This window comes from Echinops telfairi, unplaced genomic scaffold (assembly GCF_000313985.2).
Source record: "Echinops telfairi isolate 266 unplaced genomic scaffold, ASM31398v2 ScPeMD7_3533;HRSCAF=4204_0, whole genome shotgun sequence".
Lineage (NCBI taxonomy): Eukaryota > Metazoa > Chordata > Mammalia > Afrosoricida > Tenrecidae > Echinops > Echinops telfairi.
In genome coordinates, this window is record NW_022107431.1 from 22984446 (window position 1) to 23005372 (window position 20927).

Consider the following 20927-nt stretch of genomic DNA (forward strand, 5'->3'; position numbering starts at 1 on the left):
TAGCCTTTAAATTGAGGCACAGAACAAGCAAGGCAGCCACACACTGGTCCCATGATCAAAGAGCGAGAGACAAGAAAGATGAGGCTCACCAAGCCGTTTATCTTTCTGCCCTTCAGTTAATCCCACTTCTGTTTATCGGCCAGGCGGGCACAGTAAACTATGTCAATCATTTTATTGGGGGCTCGTCCAACTCTTATCAAAATCTATACATCCATTGTGTCAAGCACATTTGTACATTTGTTGCCATAATCATTTTCAGAACATTTTCTTTCTACTTGATCCCTTAGTATCAACTCCTCATTGAGAACCCTTGATAATTTTTTTTAAAATCAATTTATTGGGGCTCATACAATTCATCACAATACATAGATCAGTTGTGTAAAGCACATCTATACATTTGTTGCCCTCATCATTCCCAAAATTCGCTTGCCTCTTGGGTTCCCGGAATCAGCTCATTTTCCTTTTTTCCACTCTCCCCCTCCCTTCCTCTGCTCCCCTCCCCCATGCACCCTTGATAATTTATAAATTATTATTTTGTCATGCCTTACACCAGGAGTCCTCAAACTGCAGCCTGCGGGCCACATGTGGCCCGCCAAGGACATTTTATGGCCCACCAGGTGTTTTTGCCCGTTTGTTTTTTACTTCAAAATAAGATATGTGTAGTATGCATAGGAATTTGTTCGTAGATTTTTTTTTTTAAACTATAATCCAGCCCTCCAATGGGTCTGAGGGACACTGAATTGGCCCTGTTTGAAAAGTTTGAGGACCCCTGCCTTAGACTGATCGATGTCTCCCTTCACCCACTTTTCTGTTGTCCATCCCCCTAGGGAGGGGGTTATATGTAGATCATTGTCATTGATTTCCCCTTACCCTGCTGGTATTGATAGTCTCAATATCAGTCCTGAGGGATTTATCTGTCCTGAGTTCCCTGTGTTTCTGGCTCTTATCTGTACCCGTGTACATGCTCTAGTCTAGCTGGATTTATAAGGTAGAATTGGGATCATGATAGTGGGGTGGAGGAAGCATTAAAGAACTAGAGGGAAGTCGGATGTTTCATTGGTGCTATACCTGCACCCTGACTGTCTCGCCTCTTCCTGGTGGCCCTTCTGTAAGGGGATAGCCAATTGTCTACAAATGGGCTTTGGGTCTCCACTCCGCACTTCCCCTCATTCACAATGATAAGATTTTTTGTTCTGGGTCTTTGATGCTGATACCTGATCACACAGGCTGGTGTGCTTCTTCCATGTGGATTTTGTTGCTTCTCAGCTAGATGGCTGCTTGTTTATCTTCAAGCCTTTAATACCCCAGATACTATATTTTTTGGCAGCTGGGCATCATCAGCTTTCTTCACCACATTTGCTTATGCACCTATTGTCTTCAGCGATCATGTCCGGAAGGTGAGCATCATGGAATGCCAGATAATTAGAACAAAGTGTTCTTGTGTTGAGGGAGTACTTGAGTAGAGGCTCAATGTTCGTCTGCTACCTTATAATATATGTACATAGATATATTTCCCTATAGTTATATATAAATATATTTACATATGTACATGCCTGTATTTAGACCTCTATAACAGCCCGTTTGGCTCAGAGTTCTTCCCTGTTTCCTTTTTCTTTCCTTTTGTCACACTATCATGTTCAGCCTTCATTTGAGTTTTGGTAATTTCTCTCAGTTACATTGCCCTTGATCAAACCCTGGCAGGCATTCTGCACCCTCCTCACCATCTATTTTAGATCACTTTTTGTTCCCTTGTCCCTGGGTTTGCTAACACCCACTTCCTTTTCCTTGCCTCCCCCTCTCCTTTGTCCCCCCCCACCCCCAGCCACCAACTATCGTTCCTGTTTTCTCCTCTGGATTGTTTATCCCACACGCAGAGACAATAATAAACATAAAAACAAGACAGCAAAACACAACAACAAAAAGACAAGACCTTGAAATAGTTCAAGGTCAGTTTGTTGACCTTTAGGAGTATTTTCCAGGCAAGTCTGATGGGTTGCCACTCCCTGGCCCCAAAATCTATTTTTGGTACTCCCTTGGGACTTAATTGCTTTGCTCTCCTTGCTGTTTTGTTGCATGCCCTTAGTGTTTCGCCCTGGTGTGGTAGGATCAGATCGGGCACAATTCCCACACTGTCTCCGGTGTTGTACCCCGTAGCACTGTGGGTCAGTGAGGGATGTCATGTCTCGTGGTGGGGCCGGCGCTATGGTCCTCTGTGTGCATTGGCTATTGTGAGCAGGGATATATATGGTCCTTGGGGCTTGGTGGGCTAGGATTTGCTCCACTCTCTCTCCCTCCCCCTTTGTTTGCTCCTGTGTGCTCTGATCAGACATGTCCCTCTCACTGAACTATAGCTTCAGTGCTGTACTCTGAAGTGAATTCTTCGGGGTGGGGGTGGGGAGCATCATCATTTGCAAAACATTTTCTTTCTACATAAGTCCTTGATATCGGCTCCTAATTTTCCTCTCCCCCATCCTCCCTCTCTTATGAACCCTTGATAATTTATTATTATTTTTTCCCCCATGTCTTATACCAACTGCTGTCCCTTCACCCATGTTTCTGTTGTCTATCCCCCTAGGAATGGGTTATATGTAGATCATTGTGATCGGTTCCCTTTTTCTCCCCCCACCTTCCCCTTATCCTCGTGGTATCTCTGTTCTCATTATTGGTCCTGAGGGGTTTATCTATCCTGAATTCCCTGTGTTTGTTTCCAGCTCTTAACCTGTACCCATGTGCATGCTCTGGTCTAGCTGGATTTGTAAGGTAGAATTGAGGTCATGATAGTGGGGGCAGGAAGCTTTAAAGAACTCAAGGAAAGTTGTATGTTTCATCAGTGCTATATTGCACCTTGACCCGGCTCGACTCTTCCTTGTGACCCTTCTGTAAGGGAGTGTCCAGTTGTCCACAAATGGGCTTTTGTTTTCCATTCCACATTCCCTCATTCACATGGATAACATTTTTTTGTTCTGGGCCTTTGATGCCTGATAACCTGATCCCATTGACAGCTCGTGATCACACAGGCTGATGTGCTTCTTCCAGCAGAAGTTATTTCAACTGCTGCTAGTATTGTTCTTATTTCTTGTCCATTCATTTATTTGTATATCTTTTAATGTGGTGATGCATATAACATCAGTCTTCGTGGCTCCTTTACTGGTTCATTCATTCCTTATAAAAAGATGCAAAGCGTCTTCAAAATGTGGAAAGTTTAATTCCATTTGTTCACAGACTTTTTGAAGCTTCCTTCTATTTGAGCCCATGTTGCATGCATAATTTTATATTTCATTTCCCTTCCCACCAAATGTGGCATCCTAAACAGGTTTTCACAGAGCTGATAATGTAGTGGTTATCCTTTGGGCTGCTAACAGCAGTCAAAAACCACCAGTTGCTTCATGGTAGAAAGATGAGACTTTCAACTCCCTTAAAGAGTTACACTCTCGGGAACTCTTAGGGGTAGTTCTCCCTTATAGGGTTGCTATGAGTTGGAACCAACTTGAAGGCAATAAGTTGTTTATGTTTTGTTTTGGTTTTGAGAAGCAGGCTTTTTACGTATTGAAATGTTAGAAAAGAAAATCACTCTATGAAGTTAACCATAATTTACTTATTTCTGTTTGAGACATTTTTATTCTGCTTATTTTGACGTGAACATCACTGTATGATAACAATCTCTGTATTTTTTTAAAAACATTTTATTAGGGGCTCATACAACTGTTATCGCAATCCATACACATATCAATTGTGTAAAGTGCATTTGTACATCATTCTCAAAACATTTTCTCTCCACTTAAACCCCCGACATTAGGCCCTCATTTTTCTCCTCGCTCCCCCCTCCCTCATGAGCCCTTGATAGTTTATAAATTGGTATTTTGTCATATCTTGCCCTGTCCGACGTCTCCCTTCACCCACTTTTTGGTTGTCCGTCCCCCAGGGAGGAGGTCACATATAGTTCCTTGTAATCGGTTCCTTCTTTCCTACCCACTCTCCCTTTACCCTCCCTGTTTTGCCACTCACACCACTGGTCCTGTGGGGCTCATCCGCCCTGGATTCCCTGGATTTTCAGTTCCTATCTGTACCAGTGTACATCCTCTGGTCTAGCCAGACTTGCAAGGTTGAATTCGAGTCATGGTAGTGGGAGCGGGGAGGAAACATTTAGGAACTAGAGGAAAGTTGTATTTTTCGTTATTCTTATATCGCACCCTGACTGGCTCATCTCCTCCCTGAGACCCCTCTCAATCTCTGTATTTATTTGATGCCTGTCTTAATCTTATTTCTTGGAGGTAGATGTACTAGATCAAAGAGTCTGAGGAACCAGAGAATGTTCTTCTGTTACCTCCTCCTGCTCCCCAGTTCACTAGTCTCATCTTTGTTAGCTTTAGAACATAGTACTCTATGTCTCTCTCCTGGAAATTTTAGACTTTTGAACCAAGGATAAATTTTGTGTACTGATTTTTTTAAACTACAGCATTCAAGAACCTAACACAGAACCTAGAGCAAGTACATAATAAATGTAAGTTTGTGATATATAATGCCTGCAAAGGTGACTATTCAAACCCTCTTTTAAAAATTACTTATAAATAACATTTCAATTTTATTTGCATACACATTACAAAACATAGGTCATTTCAACCATATATGTCAATGGCATTAAATACGTTGACCAAATTGTGAAACCATGACTGCTCTCTATTCCCAAATATTTTCATCACCCTTAATAAAAACTTAGTACACCTTAGGTACTGTTTCTCTATTTCCCCCTTCGACCCTTTCTGATAGTTCGTCACTAATGATGCATTTGCCTACTCTACATATGTACTTGGCATATCCACAGGATACTTGGCATCATCCAAAGGAGCCCTGGTGGCATAATGGTTAAAAGCACTTGACTGCTAACCAAATGGTTGACAATTTGAACACACCATCCACTTGCTGGGTGAGTGGAAGGCAGGGGGAGATGTGGCTGTCTGCTTCTGTGAAGGTTTACGCCCTTAGAAACCCTATGGGACAGTTCTGCTCTGTCCTATAGGACCCGTAAGCATGGAAATAGACTCCACAGTTGTGGTCAGTGGATGGGGATCATACACTGTTCTTTTGAGAAGCAACTAAAATTAAGGGGTTTCTTCTTGTTTTTCAGATCTTTATGGGTTGGTGCTCTTTCTTGGAATTGAACCTTACTGTATAAGACACTGGTGGGTCCGACTTCTATACCGTCCTTACTGTAAGAAGAATCCTCAGCCCCTCTACAGCTTTATTGCCAAGATACTATGGAGGTCTGCAAAAAAAGATGTGATTGACCAAGTCAGTAGGATAATTTTTCATTTACTAAGGATGTCATAAGAAACAAAGCAGCAGAGTTGGAGTGGGAAGTTGTAATTTCAGATGAAATCCCGTTTTTTCTCCTCACTGCAGATTCAGATACCACCTCAGACGGAAGAAACTCACTGGCTCCACTTTGCTCCAGTGGAGAGGCATTTCTATCACCGCCAGCATGAGGTGTGCTGCCAGGATGCCGTGGCAAAGCTCAGGAAGATTTCTGACTGGGCTCTGAAGCTCAGCAGCCTGGACAGGCGGACGGTCACCTCCATCCTATATCCACTGCTAAGGCTCAGGCAGGCCTGCTGCCACCCACAGGCTGTCCGAGGAGAGTTCTTGCCACTCCAGAAAAGGTTTTAAAATTAGTTCCTTATACTATTATCAATAGTAAAATCATAGTTGAAGTAATTAAATCATATGGCTTCCTCGATGGCCAAAAGTACAGCTAGTATTAACTTAATACTGAAGCATAATTAAAATTGGGCTACCCGTGTTCTTGAATAATAGTGATGCCCGGACTGGTATTTAGAATTGCTTCTGGAGTAGAGATCTGTTGGTTCTGAGTTACAGACTGAGTAGGCAGAAAAGCCTTCTACTACTATTAAAAGGGTTATTTTGATGAGCAAACCAACATTGGAAAGCTTAAGAGTTTTCTTTTGTTTTTTTAACTGTAGTAAGATTCAAGTATTGAGTCTTTGTTTTATTAAATTGTTTTATTAGAGAATTTAAAAATTAGTGTCTGTCTACCTATCCTTTTAGAAGTAATGAGTACATGGAGCCAAGGTGGTGTAGTGGTTATTGGGCTGTAATCTGTATGGTCGGCAGTTCAAAGTCACCAGCAGCTCCTCAGGAGAAAGGCTGGGCTCTCTACTCTCATAAACAGTTATAATCTCATAAATCCATGAGGGTTGCTAGTGAGTGAGAATAATGAGTACAAGAATGCAGAAAATGTTCTAAAATTTATTGTGATGTTGATCTTAAAACTTTTTTTTATTTAATCATTTTATTGGGGCTCATACAATTCATCACAATACATAGGTCAATTGTGTAAAGCACACCTATACATTTGTTGCCCTCATTATTCCCAAAATTCTCTTTGCTCTTAGGTTCCCGGAATCAGCTCATTTTCCTTTTTTCCCCTCCTCCCCCCTCCCCACTCCCAAACTCTTTTTAAGGTACTAAACTATTGAGTTTTATGTCAATAAAACTATTAATGTTACAATGAGAGAAACCGTCCCCTGGTGGGGGGTCCTAGAGTGGTCCAGAAGGTGCTGCAAAAACAGATTATACACTTAATCCTGTACTCAAGAAAAAACCCAACAACTCACTGCGACCCTATAGAACAGGGTAGAACTGCCTCTGTGACTTTCTGAGGCTGTAATTCTTCATGGAAGTAGAAAACCTCATGGTTAGAAGCCCAAAACGTAACCCACTACGCCATTAGGGCTTCTTTGGACTAGTGTACAAAAGTTTTTATTGCCAGGGGGATCCAGAGTAAATTTTATTCTGAAAGGGGGATTATAGGCCAAATAGTTTTGGGAAACTATCACTTAGAGCAAAGAAAAACTTTTTTTAAACATTCGAAGATTCTTTAGCTTAGAAATGTTATTGTCTTTCTTATAAACTTAAGTGAATAGCATTTGACTAAGATCTTAGTGCATTTCCATGAATGACTTGCTACCTTTGATCCTCTTATGTTAGAAATGTTGAGTTTCTACTTGGGAGATTTGTTAAAATATCATAAAGAATGCTTATTGAACTTGATACAACAGGACATTTTCAGTTACTGATATGACACCAAATGGCCACTTGCTAGTTATCATTGTATAGTATGAATAACACTTGTGTTGTCTTTATTTTCTATGGCCTCCTTAAGAAACATTTTACAGTGTTACTGCCCAGAGGACTTAAAAATACTAGACTCTCCTTTAAGGAGCCCTGGTGGCACTTTTGGGAAAGCATTGGATGCTAACCAAAAGGTTGGTTGTTCAAACCTGCAAGCTGCTCCTAGTAAGAAAGATAATCTCTGCCCCCATAAAGATTTACTAAGGTTTGGAAACTCATTGGCAGTAAAATTTGCCTAGCAGAAAATAAAGTAGCTATAAAACAAAAGGTGAAAGTTATAGATTTAAACTTTAGTCCTAAAACTTCCACAGGTGCCAAACTTGTGATGGATTTGAGTTAAGAAAAGACATACTTAGGATGCAGATGGAATATTTTTGTCGGTTATTTGATACATCTTACCACTAGTAATATGTGTACACAACACTCCACGTTGCCTTATGTGATTTACTGATGTTATCATTCTTACAACTGCTCCTGTGGGTTTCTGAGACTAACTCTTTACTGGAATAGAAAGCCTCATCTTTCTCCCATAGAGCAGTTATTGGTTTCAAGCTGCTGACCTTGTGGCTAACAGCCCAAAGCGTAAGCCGTATACTAGCAAGCCTACTAATGTTTGTATGCACACAGGAAATGTTAGCTGTTATGTGCCAGGCACTAGAGTAACCACTTTGTATGCACTAAATTGTTTAGTCTTTGCAAATGGGGAAAACTGAAGGTTGGCTGTGAATTCATTTGTTCAGGGTCACAATATGGCAGAGTTAAGCTCAAATTCACATGCTTTTGATGCCCAAGAAAGTATGCTGAGCTGGTCTCGCATACTAATCTAGTGTGCTCCATGGCATCTCTTCTGTATGCAGTGTTGTATGTAGATTTCTGTTCCTTTTCTGGGCCAGTTCCACAGACCTTGATGATTTCTACTCATATTTTTCCCAGAGAACACAGTGAGGGATCGGGAAGGTTGTTGTCATTAGTATCAGGCAGCTGTAACTTCCAGCACAGCAGGGAAGAGGTAGATCCAGTAGCATGATCATTCATGAGCGTTTTACTTCATCGTTATGAAGAAGGAGTAAAATAGAGCAGACAGAAATGTCTTTAGGCCTAACCCTCTACCCCACCACAGGAAAATACTAGGTAGCCTGGGTTGTTAAACATAATGTGCCTCTAAAATGCACCAGGAATAGATTAAAACTATTGTTATATTTCTGGAATATAATCACCTAGCAAATAGAAGAAGAAAAGACTACTTATGATACTGAGTGAAATTATAGGGATAGTGGGGAAACACTTTTTGGAGGTCCTCAAGACCACCTCAAGGTCATTAATTCCCTTGGGAAAGTCCTCTTTCTGTGATTTACTACAAGGAAAAAATACCAGGCACAGCCAGTGGAGGGAAGAGGCACATGGAACAAAGTCTGGGGGAATCCAGGCTCAGGCATCTTTCAGTGGAGTCCCGTAGTCATGATTAATTCCTCAACAGTGACATGAGATGTCAGTATGTGTGAAATGTTTCCAACCAGGGAAGTGCATTCGAAATTCAGTACAGTTTTTGGTGGGGACTGTATTAAAATTCTGAACTCCCAGAAAAAAAGTTGGAGTTCTACTGAAATAGTATTATTTGTACAAACACTGAGGCACAGCAAGCCACACAGGGAATGACGAGAGCTTTCTCCAAATGGAAGTTCTCAGAGGCCAGCCAAGGGCCAGCTTTAAAGCAGGCCTTTTAAGGTAGCCCTCAGGACTGTTTAAACCCTTTTCTGCTCATACCCCTTATATGTAGGCAGTCCTTTATAGGAATCGACTAAAATAAGTTATTTGTGACAATCTTGTTTAATTTTCTACTTACCCCAAGACCAGATAGGAGACTATGCATTTGTATAAATACTAAAAAAGGAAATATCATTTAAGAGCTCCTCAGTGAATTGAAGAAATGGGAATTATTAAAAGAAATTTATATATCTGTCTCATCACCAAGCAACTTTAATCTTCTTTTGCCCCTCTCCACTTTAAGGTGTATGTCTTTCTGTCTTTATTCTACATCTCTCATGAGATGTAGAAATAATCATATAAACTGCAAATTATAAAAATTAAACCTTGTATCTTTATATTAAACTGAAATTTAGCAGTCTCATTAAGTGAGCTATCACACTGATAATTACTCTCCATTTCCCTCTCACTTTCTAGCAAGTCAGTATCCATTTTTGAGATAGGGTGTCATCTTTAACCACAAAACTGTCATGCTCATCATTGATTTGTTGGCAATTATTGGTAGTCTGGTAATTTTTCTTTGTTAATTCCACTTGTGATGGGAAAAAAATCACATCACCAATATTTTATTAATGGTTTTAAACATTTCTTCAGATTTTTTTTTTATTGCTACCCTTCAACTATGAAAAGTATTTTTTCCTTTATTATTCATTTCTTGGTTCCCACATCAGGGGAACCATTCAATATTTTCCTCTAACATTGAGATATTTTCTTTATCATTATGGTGACTATATCTTTTTGATTTTTCATTCTGAAAACATTGAATCGTTTATGCCCACAATACTGTATTGTCTCAGGAATTGCTTTGTGGATCAGACTATGACATTGCACTTGATCTTTTTATAGCACCTGGTATTAGAATGATACCCTTGTAGGTGCTATAAGAAATATAAGCAGGAATTTGATTTTGTCTTTGCTCTCAAGCAGTTTACAGACAAGGGCGATAGTAAGATAGATTTCTTATAAGGCAAAGTGATCAATTTCACAAGAAATACATATAAACTGTTAAGGATAATTAAAGTAGGAAACTCCTTTTAATTCATTAGTTAAGTCATTTGCTAAGGTGTCATTTGACATGATGCTTGGCAGAGCATCATGTTTTACAGGTAAAACAATTTTTAGTCTTAAGAGATTAAATAAGCCAGTAAGATTAAGATTCACATACAGTCTTACATCCTATATCCATACAGTTTCTAACATCGTATTGCACTTGAGGAAGAGTTGGTTTCTTGTTTCATTCTAGTACAGACTGAAATGGAGAGATGTTTAAGAATGAATAGTGGGGGGAAAATATTTTTTAAAATAGCAGAACTAATCAAATGATTGCTTGCTTGCTAAAGAAGAAGTGGTAATAACCAGTTGGATGATTGTTGTAAAAACAGAGGTGAAAATAATAATAATTTATAAATTATCCAGGATGCATGAGGGAGGGAGGATGGGGGAAGGAGGGGGGAAAATGAACTGGTGCTAAGGGCTCAAGTAGAATGAAAGTGTTTTGAAAATGATGATGACAACAAATGTACCAATGTGCTTTACACGATGGATGGATGGCTTTAAGAGTTGCACAAGCCCCCAACAAAATGATTTAAAAAAGGAAAAACAATCAGGAAAAAAACGGAGGTGAAGGGTATTTCCCAGGGCCTCATCCTTTTCTGGGACTAAAGCTGGGGAGACAGCATGTGGTCTTAGAAGTAAAAAAGCTGGCTACCAATCCCACCTTCCTTCTTCCTGACACTAACCTGCTGCAAGTTACTTGAAAGCAAGCTCATCTTCACCTTCAGTTGGGGAAAAAACAAAACAAAAACGGAGATGAAGAGAAGGTGCAGAGCCTTTGGGAAGTCTCATGCGTTACATCCCTCATACTGAAATCACACTCAGGATTTTCTTTCTAGTTTTGAGCCATCTGCGTTTTCTTTTAGCACCATGACAATGGAAGAACTGCTGATATCCTTGCAGAAGAAATGTGGAACTGAATGTGAAGAAGCACACCGGCAACTAGTCTGTGCCCTCAATGGTTTAGCAGGCATCCACATCATTAAAGGTAGAAGGTGATTGCTTTGTTATCTCTGGTTCGTTTATGTGCTCTCTCTAAGGAAGGTTCATTGTAGTAAAAATTAAAAATATTCCCTCAAAGGTGCTCTCACACATTCCTGATAGCAATTTATGTTGGTTCCTTTTATTTCAAAAATGTCACCTGTGCTTTGACCAAATTCTCTTTGCAGAGCTATCTCTTAGGGATACCAGGATATGAGTAGCATTCTAAATGCTCATTATTGTCTGAAACATTTTGAATGTCTAGACATAGAAGAATGTTTAACTTTTGACACATTGAAAACTGGAAAATGCAAACAATAGTGACAGAAAACAGACTGGTGATTGCACGAAGATAGTGGGGTGAGAGGCAGGAATAGAATAAGGACTTATAAAGGAATCCTAGAATCATAAAGGTGCCGGATATGTTCATGATCTTGATTGTGATGTTTCATGGAGGATACATATGTCAGAACTTAGATTACAGAAATAAGTGTGTGGAATTTATTTTAGTCACTTATAATTCATTCAAAAAACCAAAGTTCCTGCCATCAAGTCAATTCTGACTCAGCAAACCTATAGGACAGAGAACTGCCCCCTTTGTGGGAATAAAAGGCCTCAGCTTTCTGTAGAACAGCTGGTGGTTTTGAACAGCTGACCTTGAGGTTAGCATCCCAAATAAACACTGCTCTAAAAAGATAAGTTGTAAGACTATGTAGAATTATATCGTGCTTTAATGAAGAAATTGCGTGTGTGTGAGAGAGAGACATTAAAATTGGATAAAAGAAGGTGCTAGGTCATATTGTCTCATTGTCTGTTTATGGTAGAATTGTGATTACTTTTTCTTTACTTCGTAGTATTTTTTGATATTTTGTAGTTTTTCACCAATACTGGTAGGATATTTATAATAATAAGAGAACAGAGTTATTTTAACAACTATTCCAAAAATATATATATAAGTGGTCATAAATGCCCTCTTCCAGCAAAATCTAACTGAAAGTAGTTCTTATGAATAGCACCAAAAATTTGGAGGTTGTAGCTTGCCTCGGAAAAAGTGTCAACTAAGAAAGAATTATCGCCAGTGAAATGAATTCTTGTATTTGACAGAAATTAATTCTTATGTTTTATTATTATGAGGTTTTTTTTAAGTAGCTTTCTGTTACCATATTTATTTTTTTAGATCCATTTCCATGTCCTCTGCTTATTTTTATAGTCAACTGGAAGCTATCTCAGAGCTGCTAGCCTTGTGTTAGAACCATCCATCCTTGCAGAAATTTATTCTATACTTTCTTTATAATTCTGATAACCTTTCTGACCCTATGAAGTCAAGAGTCAATTTTAAGTTTAATGAGTCATTAAATGATATTTTTCAGTAAAAACTTCTATCACTGAAGTTTGAATTTACATTAGGAGACCGTAATAGATTTGTACCTTATATGCCATGATAATTCTTGGGTGCTTTCTTATTTGTTGGGCTTCAAGCTATATGGTCAGCAGTTTGAAAACAGAAGCAGCTTTCCTGGAGAATGACAGGGCTTTCTACTCCCATAAACAGGTATAGTCTCGGAAACCAACCGGGGGTCGCTATGAGTCAGCATTGATTTAGTGAGTTTGGTTTTGGAGTTTTTCTTGCAGTAGTGAAGAAATTACTGTGATAGATATATTAAAGGCGATTTTTTAAAAAACTCTTAAAGTTCTAGTATAGATCATTGAATTTTATTCTTTGTATAATGAGGAGAACTTTTTAAAATCATGTAAATAAGTATTTTATAATGGTGAAATAATATATATTAAAGCATTTTTATTTTTTATATACAAGCAATTCTATATTCATGTTTCATAGAATCTGTAGAGTAGTTATCTGTTACAGTGTTACAATTGGAAAGGCATTTGATGATAAATGCCAGTTCCTTCAATCTTTCTGCAAAGCTTCTAATGCATCAGTTTGGTTGGGTGCACATATTATAGAGAGAATTTACCACTATTTTCATGAACTTTATAAGATTTGAAAGAAATCATTGCCCAGAGAAATGGGTGCTTTTTGTAGAGTATAAGGAGATATTTGAAGCTTTTTTGGACTGTGTTTCCTGTCTTTATTTACTAGCTCTTCAGTGAAAGAGTAAGAAGTAGAAAGTGTCTATTATTGTCCTGGCTACTTGATTAGTGTGATGACTTGAGAAAGACTCCCAGAAGCAGAGTAGAAGGAACTCTAAACGCAAATTAAAAAGATGGGGGACCCCGATCTGCTGTAGTTCTGTTCTTACTGTGAACTGGACTATATTATTCAAGGTTTCTGAACCAGAGTTTTCTCCCTCAAAGTATCATTCTTAGTATGAAGGGAAAGTGGAAATACTTTGAAAATTATTTCAAAATATACAAATGAAGAATAATGTTGATTATGGCATTATAAAGAGACCTCAGATTCTTGCCACTTCATGTGTTCACATTGCAGATTTTATTATCTAATTACAAGAAGAAACGGGCATATTACTGTATATTCCTGATATGCACTAGTCAAATATAGCACATGTAACGTCTTTGTGAGCAAATCTTCTCTAGAGTGTTCCCTAAAAAATATTCAATTTGTTAGCGGTGTTCACAAGTTTGCATCTTCTCTCATGAGCCTTAATGATTTCCATCATTTTCACCACTTCTTCTATTGCCAAGTGTGCCCTCTGACTGTGCTCAACTTCAGAGGACCTGTACAGTACAAGCGAAAGGTTAAATAAACAAAGCGATTCTGAAGCAGAGGATTCGAAATAAAAGACATTGCTTTAGGCTTGTCTTTACATCATTGGCTGTGACTAGGGAAAAATTAGGAAATAAGTATCATACTTGTTTCTCAAAGTCCTGAATTAGTTGAGGAGAATAATTGCAGTTGAAAACTATAGAGTAATTAACCGTCATAAATAAGAAATACTGTGCATGATAATGAGATCTACTTTTAAATTTATAAATTATAAATGTAAAATATGAATTTAAAAGTATTTTAAGGCCATTAAAATTCAACATCATAGCTGAAAAGTGATCTTTTTTTGCGTTTTATGTTACATAATGCTCATGTAATGTATTCGATGTAATTCTCATAATTGCCTAATTATTGACATAACATCCCTATTTTTCATGGAGAAACAACTTTTAAAAAGACTAGTTACTTTTTCAAGATGACAGCTGACAAGTGAAGAGTAATGAATTTGCCCTTGATCTTTTTAAAGGCTTCATGTGAAATATTTTATTTCTTTTTATTATGAGACTATGCTTTTTTTTATCAAATGGGCATTTATAAAACACACAGTGTGCTATTTATAAGAGATGGGAACTCACTCTTCAGTGGAGTAGTAGATAGATTTTGTAGACAGATTTTCACGGTAATGAAAATTACTAACTGCATTTCTCCCATGTTGTTATGACTCCAGAGTTTGGACAGTGAGTGAATGCTTCACACGGCTTTTTCTGGTGTCTTCTTTTCCCATTTATTTTCACCATGTCCCTGCTGTGAAAGTACACACGATGGAGGGACTTGGGCAAAATGCTATGCATCGTCCATTCCCAAGGACTGTAGAGTCGTGTCAGTGACCAGCAGGAAATGCGCCAGAGCTCTTTGCATTCCCGCCACAGTCGCTGACTCTGGCTGCATTGTGAGGATATATCCTTACCGGCGAGCCCTGTAATACGAGCTGTGTCCTTTCTGACAGGATATGCCCTATTCCAGTGTGTAGATCAGACTTCTAGTGAAAATCTGATTTCTGAAAGGAATCAAAAGTTCGCTCCAAGCACCAGAAATACTTGCTTACTTTTAAGTTCCTCATTGACTATATCATCAAACACAGGTATTCCAATTTTGAATGCCTTGTTTTCTGTAAATGTTTATGGAGAGAAACAACTTGGTGATATGAAATCCCTAGCAGTTTGTTAACTTGGAAATACTAGTGCCATCAAGTGGCTAAGAAGGGGTATTCCCAAATTTGGCTCAGACTTGCATAACGTATTAGATATGCACATGTTGTAGAGTTGTTTTCTTTTCCCCCTCAGAGAACAGGTCTTTTTTTAGCAAACATTAAAAAGAAAAATATAGGATAATTTAGGATAGTAATTCAAATTCAGCTGCTTATATTCTAATTTAGTTACTGCACCTACCTTAAAAGGGATGGTAATAATAGAGAATAATTTTAAATTGGCCTATATACTCCAAACTTGCTGCCATCAAGTTGATTTAGACTCATAGTAACCCTATGAGATAGGGTAGAACTGCCCCAATGGGTTTCCGTGACTAAATTTTTATGAGAATAAAAAGCCTCATCTTTCTCCCTGCGAGAAGTTTGTGGTTTCGAACTGCTAACTTTGTGGTTAACTGCCCAGTGAGTAACCTACTTGACTTGGTCACAAAGGCTAGTATAAATACTAATAGAATCCATGTAACTTTTGAAAAACTTGAGTCAAAAATCTTCAAAATTAAACAGAAACAACTAATTGTGCAACTGATACCTAGTGTTACTCTTGTATTATAATGTTTTATTATTATGAAAATAATCTCCCTCAGGAAAGTGAGTGGAATCTGGCTGACTATAAAGACCTGTAAAAATATGTGTTTTAGGAAGCTTTCTATTAGTAGCTGCTAGAACTAGATTTAAAGCAACAGCATAAAAATGTGTGTAAAATGATCAGGAAGCATTGCCCTCAGCAAGCTGACACTAAAACATATGTGTACCTTTTGTGTCTGTGTTTCATGATTTTGCTACAATTACAGTATACTTTTCACTGTATATATTTCTAGCATTTCAGTTTTTCTTCAGGCAGCAAATAAGTTAGCCTCAGTTATCCAGGGTCAGTATATTAACAAATGACACAACTAAGTGCTAATAAAACTTTATTCTTTTTTTTTTAATTGGGGGCTCATATAACTCATCACAATCCATACATACATCAATTGTATAAACACATTTTTACATCTGTTACCCTCATTCTTTTTTTAAAAAATTATTTTATTGAGGACTCGTACATTACTTATCACAGTCCATACATACATCCATTGAGTCAAGCACCTATGTACACCTGTTGCCCTCATCAATCTCAAAACACTTGCCCTCTACTTTAGCCCTCAATATCGTTTGTAAAACTTTATTCTTGGTCACTGAAATTCCAATTTCTGGTCACTGAAATTCCAATTTCACAACATTTTCTACAGGTCACAAAATATTTTTCTACTTAGATTCTCCCTGCCCCCCCCCCCCAACCATTTAAAAATGTCACACCACTCTTAGCTTGTGGGATAGATAAGAACAGATGGTGACTAGATTGGTCCTATATGCCATAGATTGCTAACCTGTGCTTTAATTGGTACTTTTGAATAATTTAAATAGTTGGTTTTGAGTGAGCTGCCAGTGAACAAACAATATAAGATGCACACATCTCAGACTTGTGATTTGTATGTAAAGAATAATGATTTAGATTTTTATATAGCACTCAATGCACATAATTTGAGGTCTAATACCAAGGAAAGCAATGCCAACTAAAAAGAGAATGTTATTTTACTGAAAGTTTAGTGTGTGTCTTAAAGATTTGTTTATAAATGTCTTTAGTGACCCTAAACCTGTAATTTCAGACCTCATAAAGGCCATTTTTTCTTTAAAAAAGGCGGGGGGGGCGTATAGTGAGTTGTGAACCTTAAGTTATAGTTTACAATGGTATACCTATCTAATAGAGAGTAGATGGCATTCAGAGCTAACACCTGACTCTTGGCCTTGAAATGCATCGAACCCTTCAGGTGAGCATGCCTCGGCAGCTGATCTATACAGAGAGGTGCTGCGTTCGTCTGAGGAACACAAAGGAAAACTCAAAACGGATTCACTCCAAGTAAGTCAAACTATACAACTTCAAATCAGTGTTTTAACTGACTGCTACCAAATAGTGTTTCTCAATATTTGGGAGGACAAAGAGTCCAAATGAGCTGACTCCTCATCTTTGGGGATAAAGTTTGTGATTCAGCCCTTTTAATGAGTGCAAAAGGTGAGGTGTATGTATTTGTTCAAATGTTTCCAGATCACAAGTGTGTCTTTGTTCAGGACAGTATTGGTCACAAGTTGACAAGATAGAATTATAAAGCCAACCGTATAAAAATAAAAGCAGTTATACTTCAAAACATGAATCAGTTTTACCACTTTTGCATCCGAATATCAGCATATTTAATCACATAGTTATTACCAAAAGAAAAAAATTGAATTATATATCCAGCAGTGGTACTAAATACAGAAGTAAAATAAAGTGAAAAGTTAAAGAAAATAATTAGAAATTAAAAGCAATAAAATCTAACAATTAACTAATATTTAGAGCTAATTTAGAGGGATTTAGATATTTGAATTATGATGTCATATATACTTGAGTATAAGCCTACCCAAATATCAGCCGAGACACCTAGTTTTACCACAAAACCTGCATTAAAAATGTGCTGGAAAACTCAGCTTGTCCATGAGTATCTAGGGTACTTACTTTCCTTCCCTATCGTGGTGTAGTCCAGTGTTTCTTATATACAATGCTATAGGTTAATAAAGACCATTTACCGTATATACTCGAGTATAAGCCGAGCTTTTCAGCACATTTTAATGCAGTTTTTGTGGTTAAATTAGGTGCCTTGACAGATATTTAGATTGCCTTATACTCAAGTATAAACAGTATTCATTAATTTTGGCAAGCTTAGTTTTATATTCCAAGTTAGGCTTTTTGCTTACTATTTATATTGCCAGGCTTTGGGACCCACATATTCACATTGCTTCACTTCCGATTAGGGATTCAGATAGAGGAAGGGAGAGAATTCAAATGCAAGTCTACTTAAGTTCTGCCTGGATAAGGATTACAGAAGACAGATCTTAGGCCTTAAACTCATGAGAGGAGAAAGTGCACAAGAAAACAAAGGTAGATGTGTGAGCAAGACGGTAGACAAGTCCAGTATGCCTGGTTTCAAACCACTCAAGAGTAAAGAGTAAGCAGCCAGCCTGGTTTTTCCTTCTGAGTCGCAGTACCCCATTTTCTGAAAACATGGTCTGTTGAATGTCTGACCAGGCTATCCAGTCTGTTCTCTTGGAAGGAAAACATGTAAGGTGGTAGAAAGAGACTTGGAAGAAGTACAGCCAGAATGAATGTTCCTTAGAAGTGAAGATGGTGAAACTTTGCCTCACTTACATTGTACATGTTACCAAGAGAGATCTGTGCCCTGAGGAGGCTATCATGCTTGGTAGTGAATGAAGAGGGATAGCAAAAGAGAGGAAGACCCTTGACAAGATCGATTGGCACAGTTGCTACAACGATGGTGTGTTAGTCCAGGTTGTCTATAGAGAAACAGATTCATAGACACGTGTATAAGAAAGTGCTTTATATAAAAGAGCAATTCTATATTGAGAAAAATTACCAGCCCAGTCCAGATAAGTCCATAAGTCTGATATTAACCCACATGTCTGATACTACTCCATAAATTCCTCTTTAGACCCACACAGCCATGCAATGAATCCTAATGCAGGAGTATCACAGGCCAGTGGGTGGAAAGTCTTGGAGATCCTGTGGCAGTGGAAGTATTCAGCACTGGAGTCTCCACGTGGCTCCTCCAGCTCCAGGGCTCTGGCTCAGTCGGTGTGTCTCCATGTGGCTTGTCAACAGGAATGTGTAGCAGAGTGTGTGGCCCGCCTCCAGGGAGGGTTAAAGGAAATCCAGAATCCTCAGAAGGCCATGCCCACACAGAGACCTCTTTGACTATGATCTGATTGACAGGCTCCAGGGGTCCTCAAACTTTTTAAACAGGGGGCCAGTTCACTGTCCCTCAGACCCATTGGAGGGCCGGACTATAGTTCAAAACAAAACAAAACTGAACAAATTCCTATGCACACTGCACATATATCTTATTTTGAAGTAAAAAAACACCTGGCGGGGCCGGATAAATGTCCTCGGCGAGCCATGGGGGCCAGTTCACTGTCCCTCAGACCCATTGGAGGGCCGGACTATAGTTAAAAAAAAAAACAAAACTGAACAAATTCCTATGCACACTGCACATATCTTATTTTGAAGTAAAAAAACACCTGGCGGGGCCAGATAAATGTCCTCGGCAAGCCATAGTTTCAGAACCCCTGGGCTAGACTCTACCCTTTAACTCAAATGAACAGGAGATTATGTAACTGCCACAGATGGATTCAGACTGAACAGCAATTGCATTTTTGTTGTTGCTATTAAATATATTAGCGGTACTGATTATGTTTATGAAGCCTTATTGAAAAAAATCTAGGATATTTGAAGTGAATTTTCAATGCATCATCTTTGGTTGAACAAAACAAACTTTTATAAGACTTCAAATCACTGACATTGACTCAGATCTTACCAAAAAACCCTTTTTTGATCATAATTTAGTCTTGATGATCTTCCTAAATAAGAAATTAAGTTAACAATGAGGACCAAATTACTTTTACTTTATTCCTTCTCATAGCCCTTGACTCCAGAAACTCAAAAGAACCAAACTCACTACAGTTGAATCAGTTCTGACTCTTAATGAAGCTATAGGACAGAGTAGAACTTCCCCGATTGGTTTCTGAGGCTGTAAATCTTTATGGGAACAGAAAGCCTCATTTTTCTTTGAAGGAGCAGCTAGTGGGCTTGAACCACCAACCTGTGGTTGGCAGCCCAACATGTAACCCACTATGCCACCAGGGCTCCTTGATTCCAGAAACTGCTATTCAGTTGACCCTGACTCATAGCCACCATATAGAATAGGTAGAATTGCCCCGATGGGTTTCCAAGACCCTGGGAATAAAAAGCCTTGTCTGTCTCCTGTGGATCAGCTAGTTTCACAATTTTGGCCTTTCAGTTAGTGAACCAACATGTAACCACTACACCATCAGGGCGACTTTGACTCCAGAAGGAGCCTCTAATAACAGTGGGAAGCTTCTGTTTCAGAGATAGAGGACTTAACCCCCCTTTCACCCAATTCTACCCCATTTTCCAACTCCTCCCCTTTCAGCCCTTTTTAATCCAGCAGGTCTAGGTCACAGTCCCGTCTATTTATTTAATTTATGACACTTATTTTTATGATAATTGATGAGCTTATACACTTCCAAAGAGAGACAGAATCAAGCTTGTGGTGTAAGCCTTTCTACTTCACTGGAATGATGTGACGTAGTCATAGCTGTCTATATATAGGCAGATGCTTGTAAAACAAAAGAAATGAATCGATTTTGCATATTCTACCAATGCATAGCTATACTTAAGACTATATGATTAATTGAAGAATGTTCATGCCATTATGAATTAATACCTATGCTATAAAACAGGATTCCATTTTCTCCTGAGAACAGTCTGTTCCCAACTTGTGTTAGAACAAAAGTTGGGTTCAGTGATCTGGTCTTAAGGTAACACTACTGCTTTGCATGCCATAGTAATAGTAGGTTCTCTCTTCAGAGTCAGTGCATTGGCTGTTATAATTATTGCCTTCTCTTGTGTGTTTGTAGAGACTTCATGCTACCCATAACTTAATGGAACTGTTAGTAGCCAAGCACCCAGGGATACCTCCTACCTTGCGAGATGGCAGACTTGAGGAAGAGGTAATTATTATATTTTTTCCTTCTGTCTCCAAAGTTTGTGGGGGTTTTTTTAGATTTTATTCTCCCTGTAATTGTTATTTTACAGTGCATGTACTTAAATAAATGTAAGCTTGTTTTCCTACTACCTTAACTGTTTTAAGCTTTCCTATGGTGTTTTGGGTGGCAAAGAATGGTAATACTGTATTTTATTTGCTTTTCTATTTTCTAGTTAAATGCATACAACTCTTGTTGCTGTTTATTGTAGATCGTAGCTAAACATACAGAATGTACATAAATAAATGTATAAGAGATCATGCTGATCTTGCAGCAGATCTGCAAAAGATGTCACTTAGTGGAAAAATAAAATATTGTATTTTCTCTTTTTTTTAAATAATCATTTTATTAGGGGCTCATACAACTCATCACAAT

General features: G+C 38.3%; 1 protein-coding gene across 1 annotated transcript in view; it reads left to right on the top strand.

The window, feature by feature from the left end:
• The window catches only part of SHPRH (SNF2 histone linker PHD RING helicase), a 122643-nt gene that overhangs the window by 35500 nt on the left and 66216 nt on the right, over positions 1 to 20927 (top strand). Inside the window, exons 12-16 of the mRNA XM_045294331.1 lie at positions 5126 to 5289; positions 5401 to 5657; positions 10833 to 10954; positions 16709 to 16797; positions 20427 to 20519. Coding sequence (XP_045150266.1) covers positions 5126 to 5289; positions 5401 to 5657; positions 10833 to 10954; positions 16709 to 16797; positions 20427 to 20519 — 725 coding nt within the window. The remainder of the gene's footprint in view (positions 1 to 5125; positions 5290 to 5400; positions 5658 to 10832; positions 10955 to 16708; positions 16798 to 20426; positions 20520 to 20927) is intronic.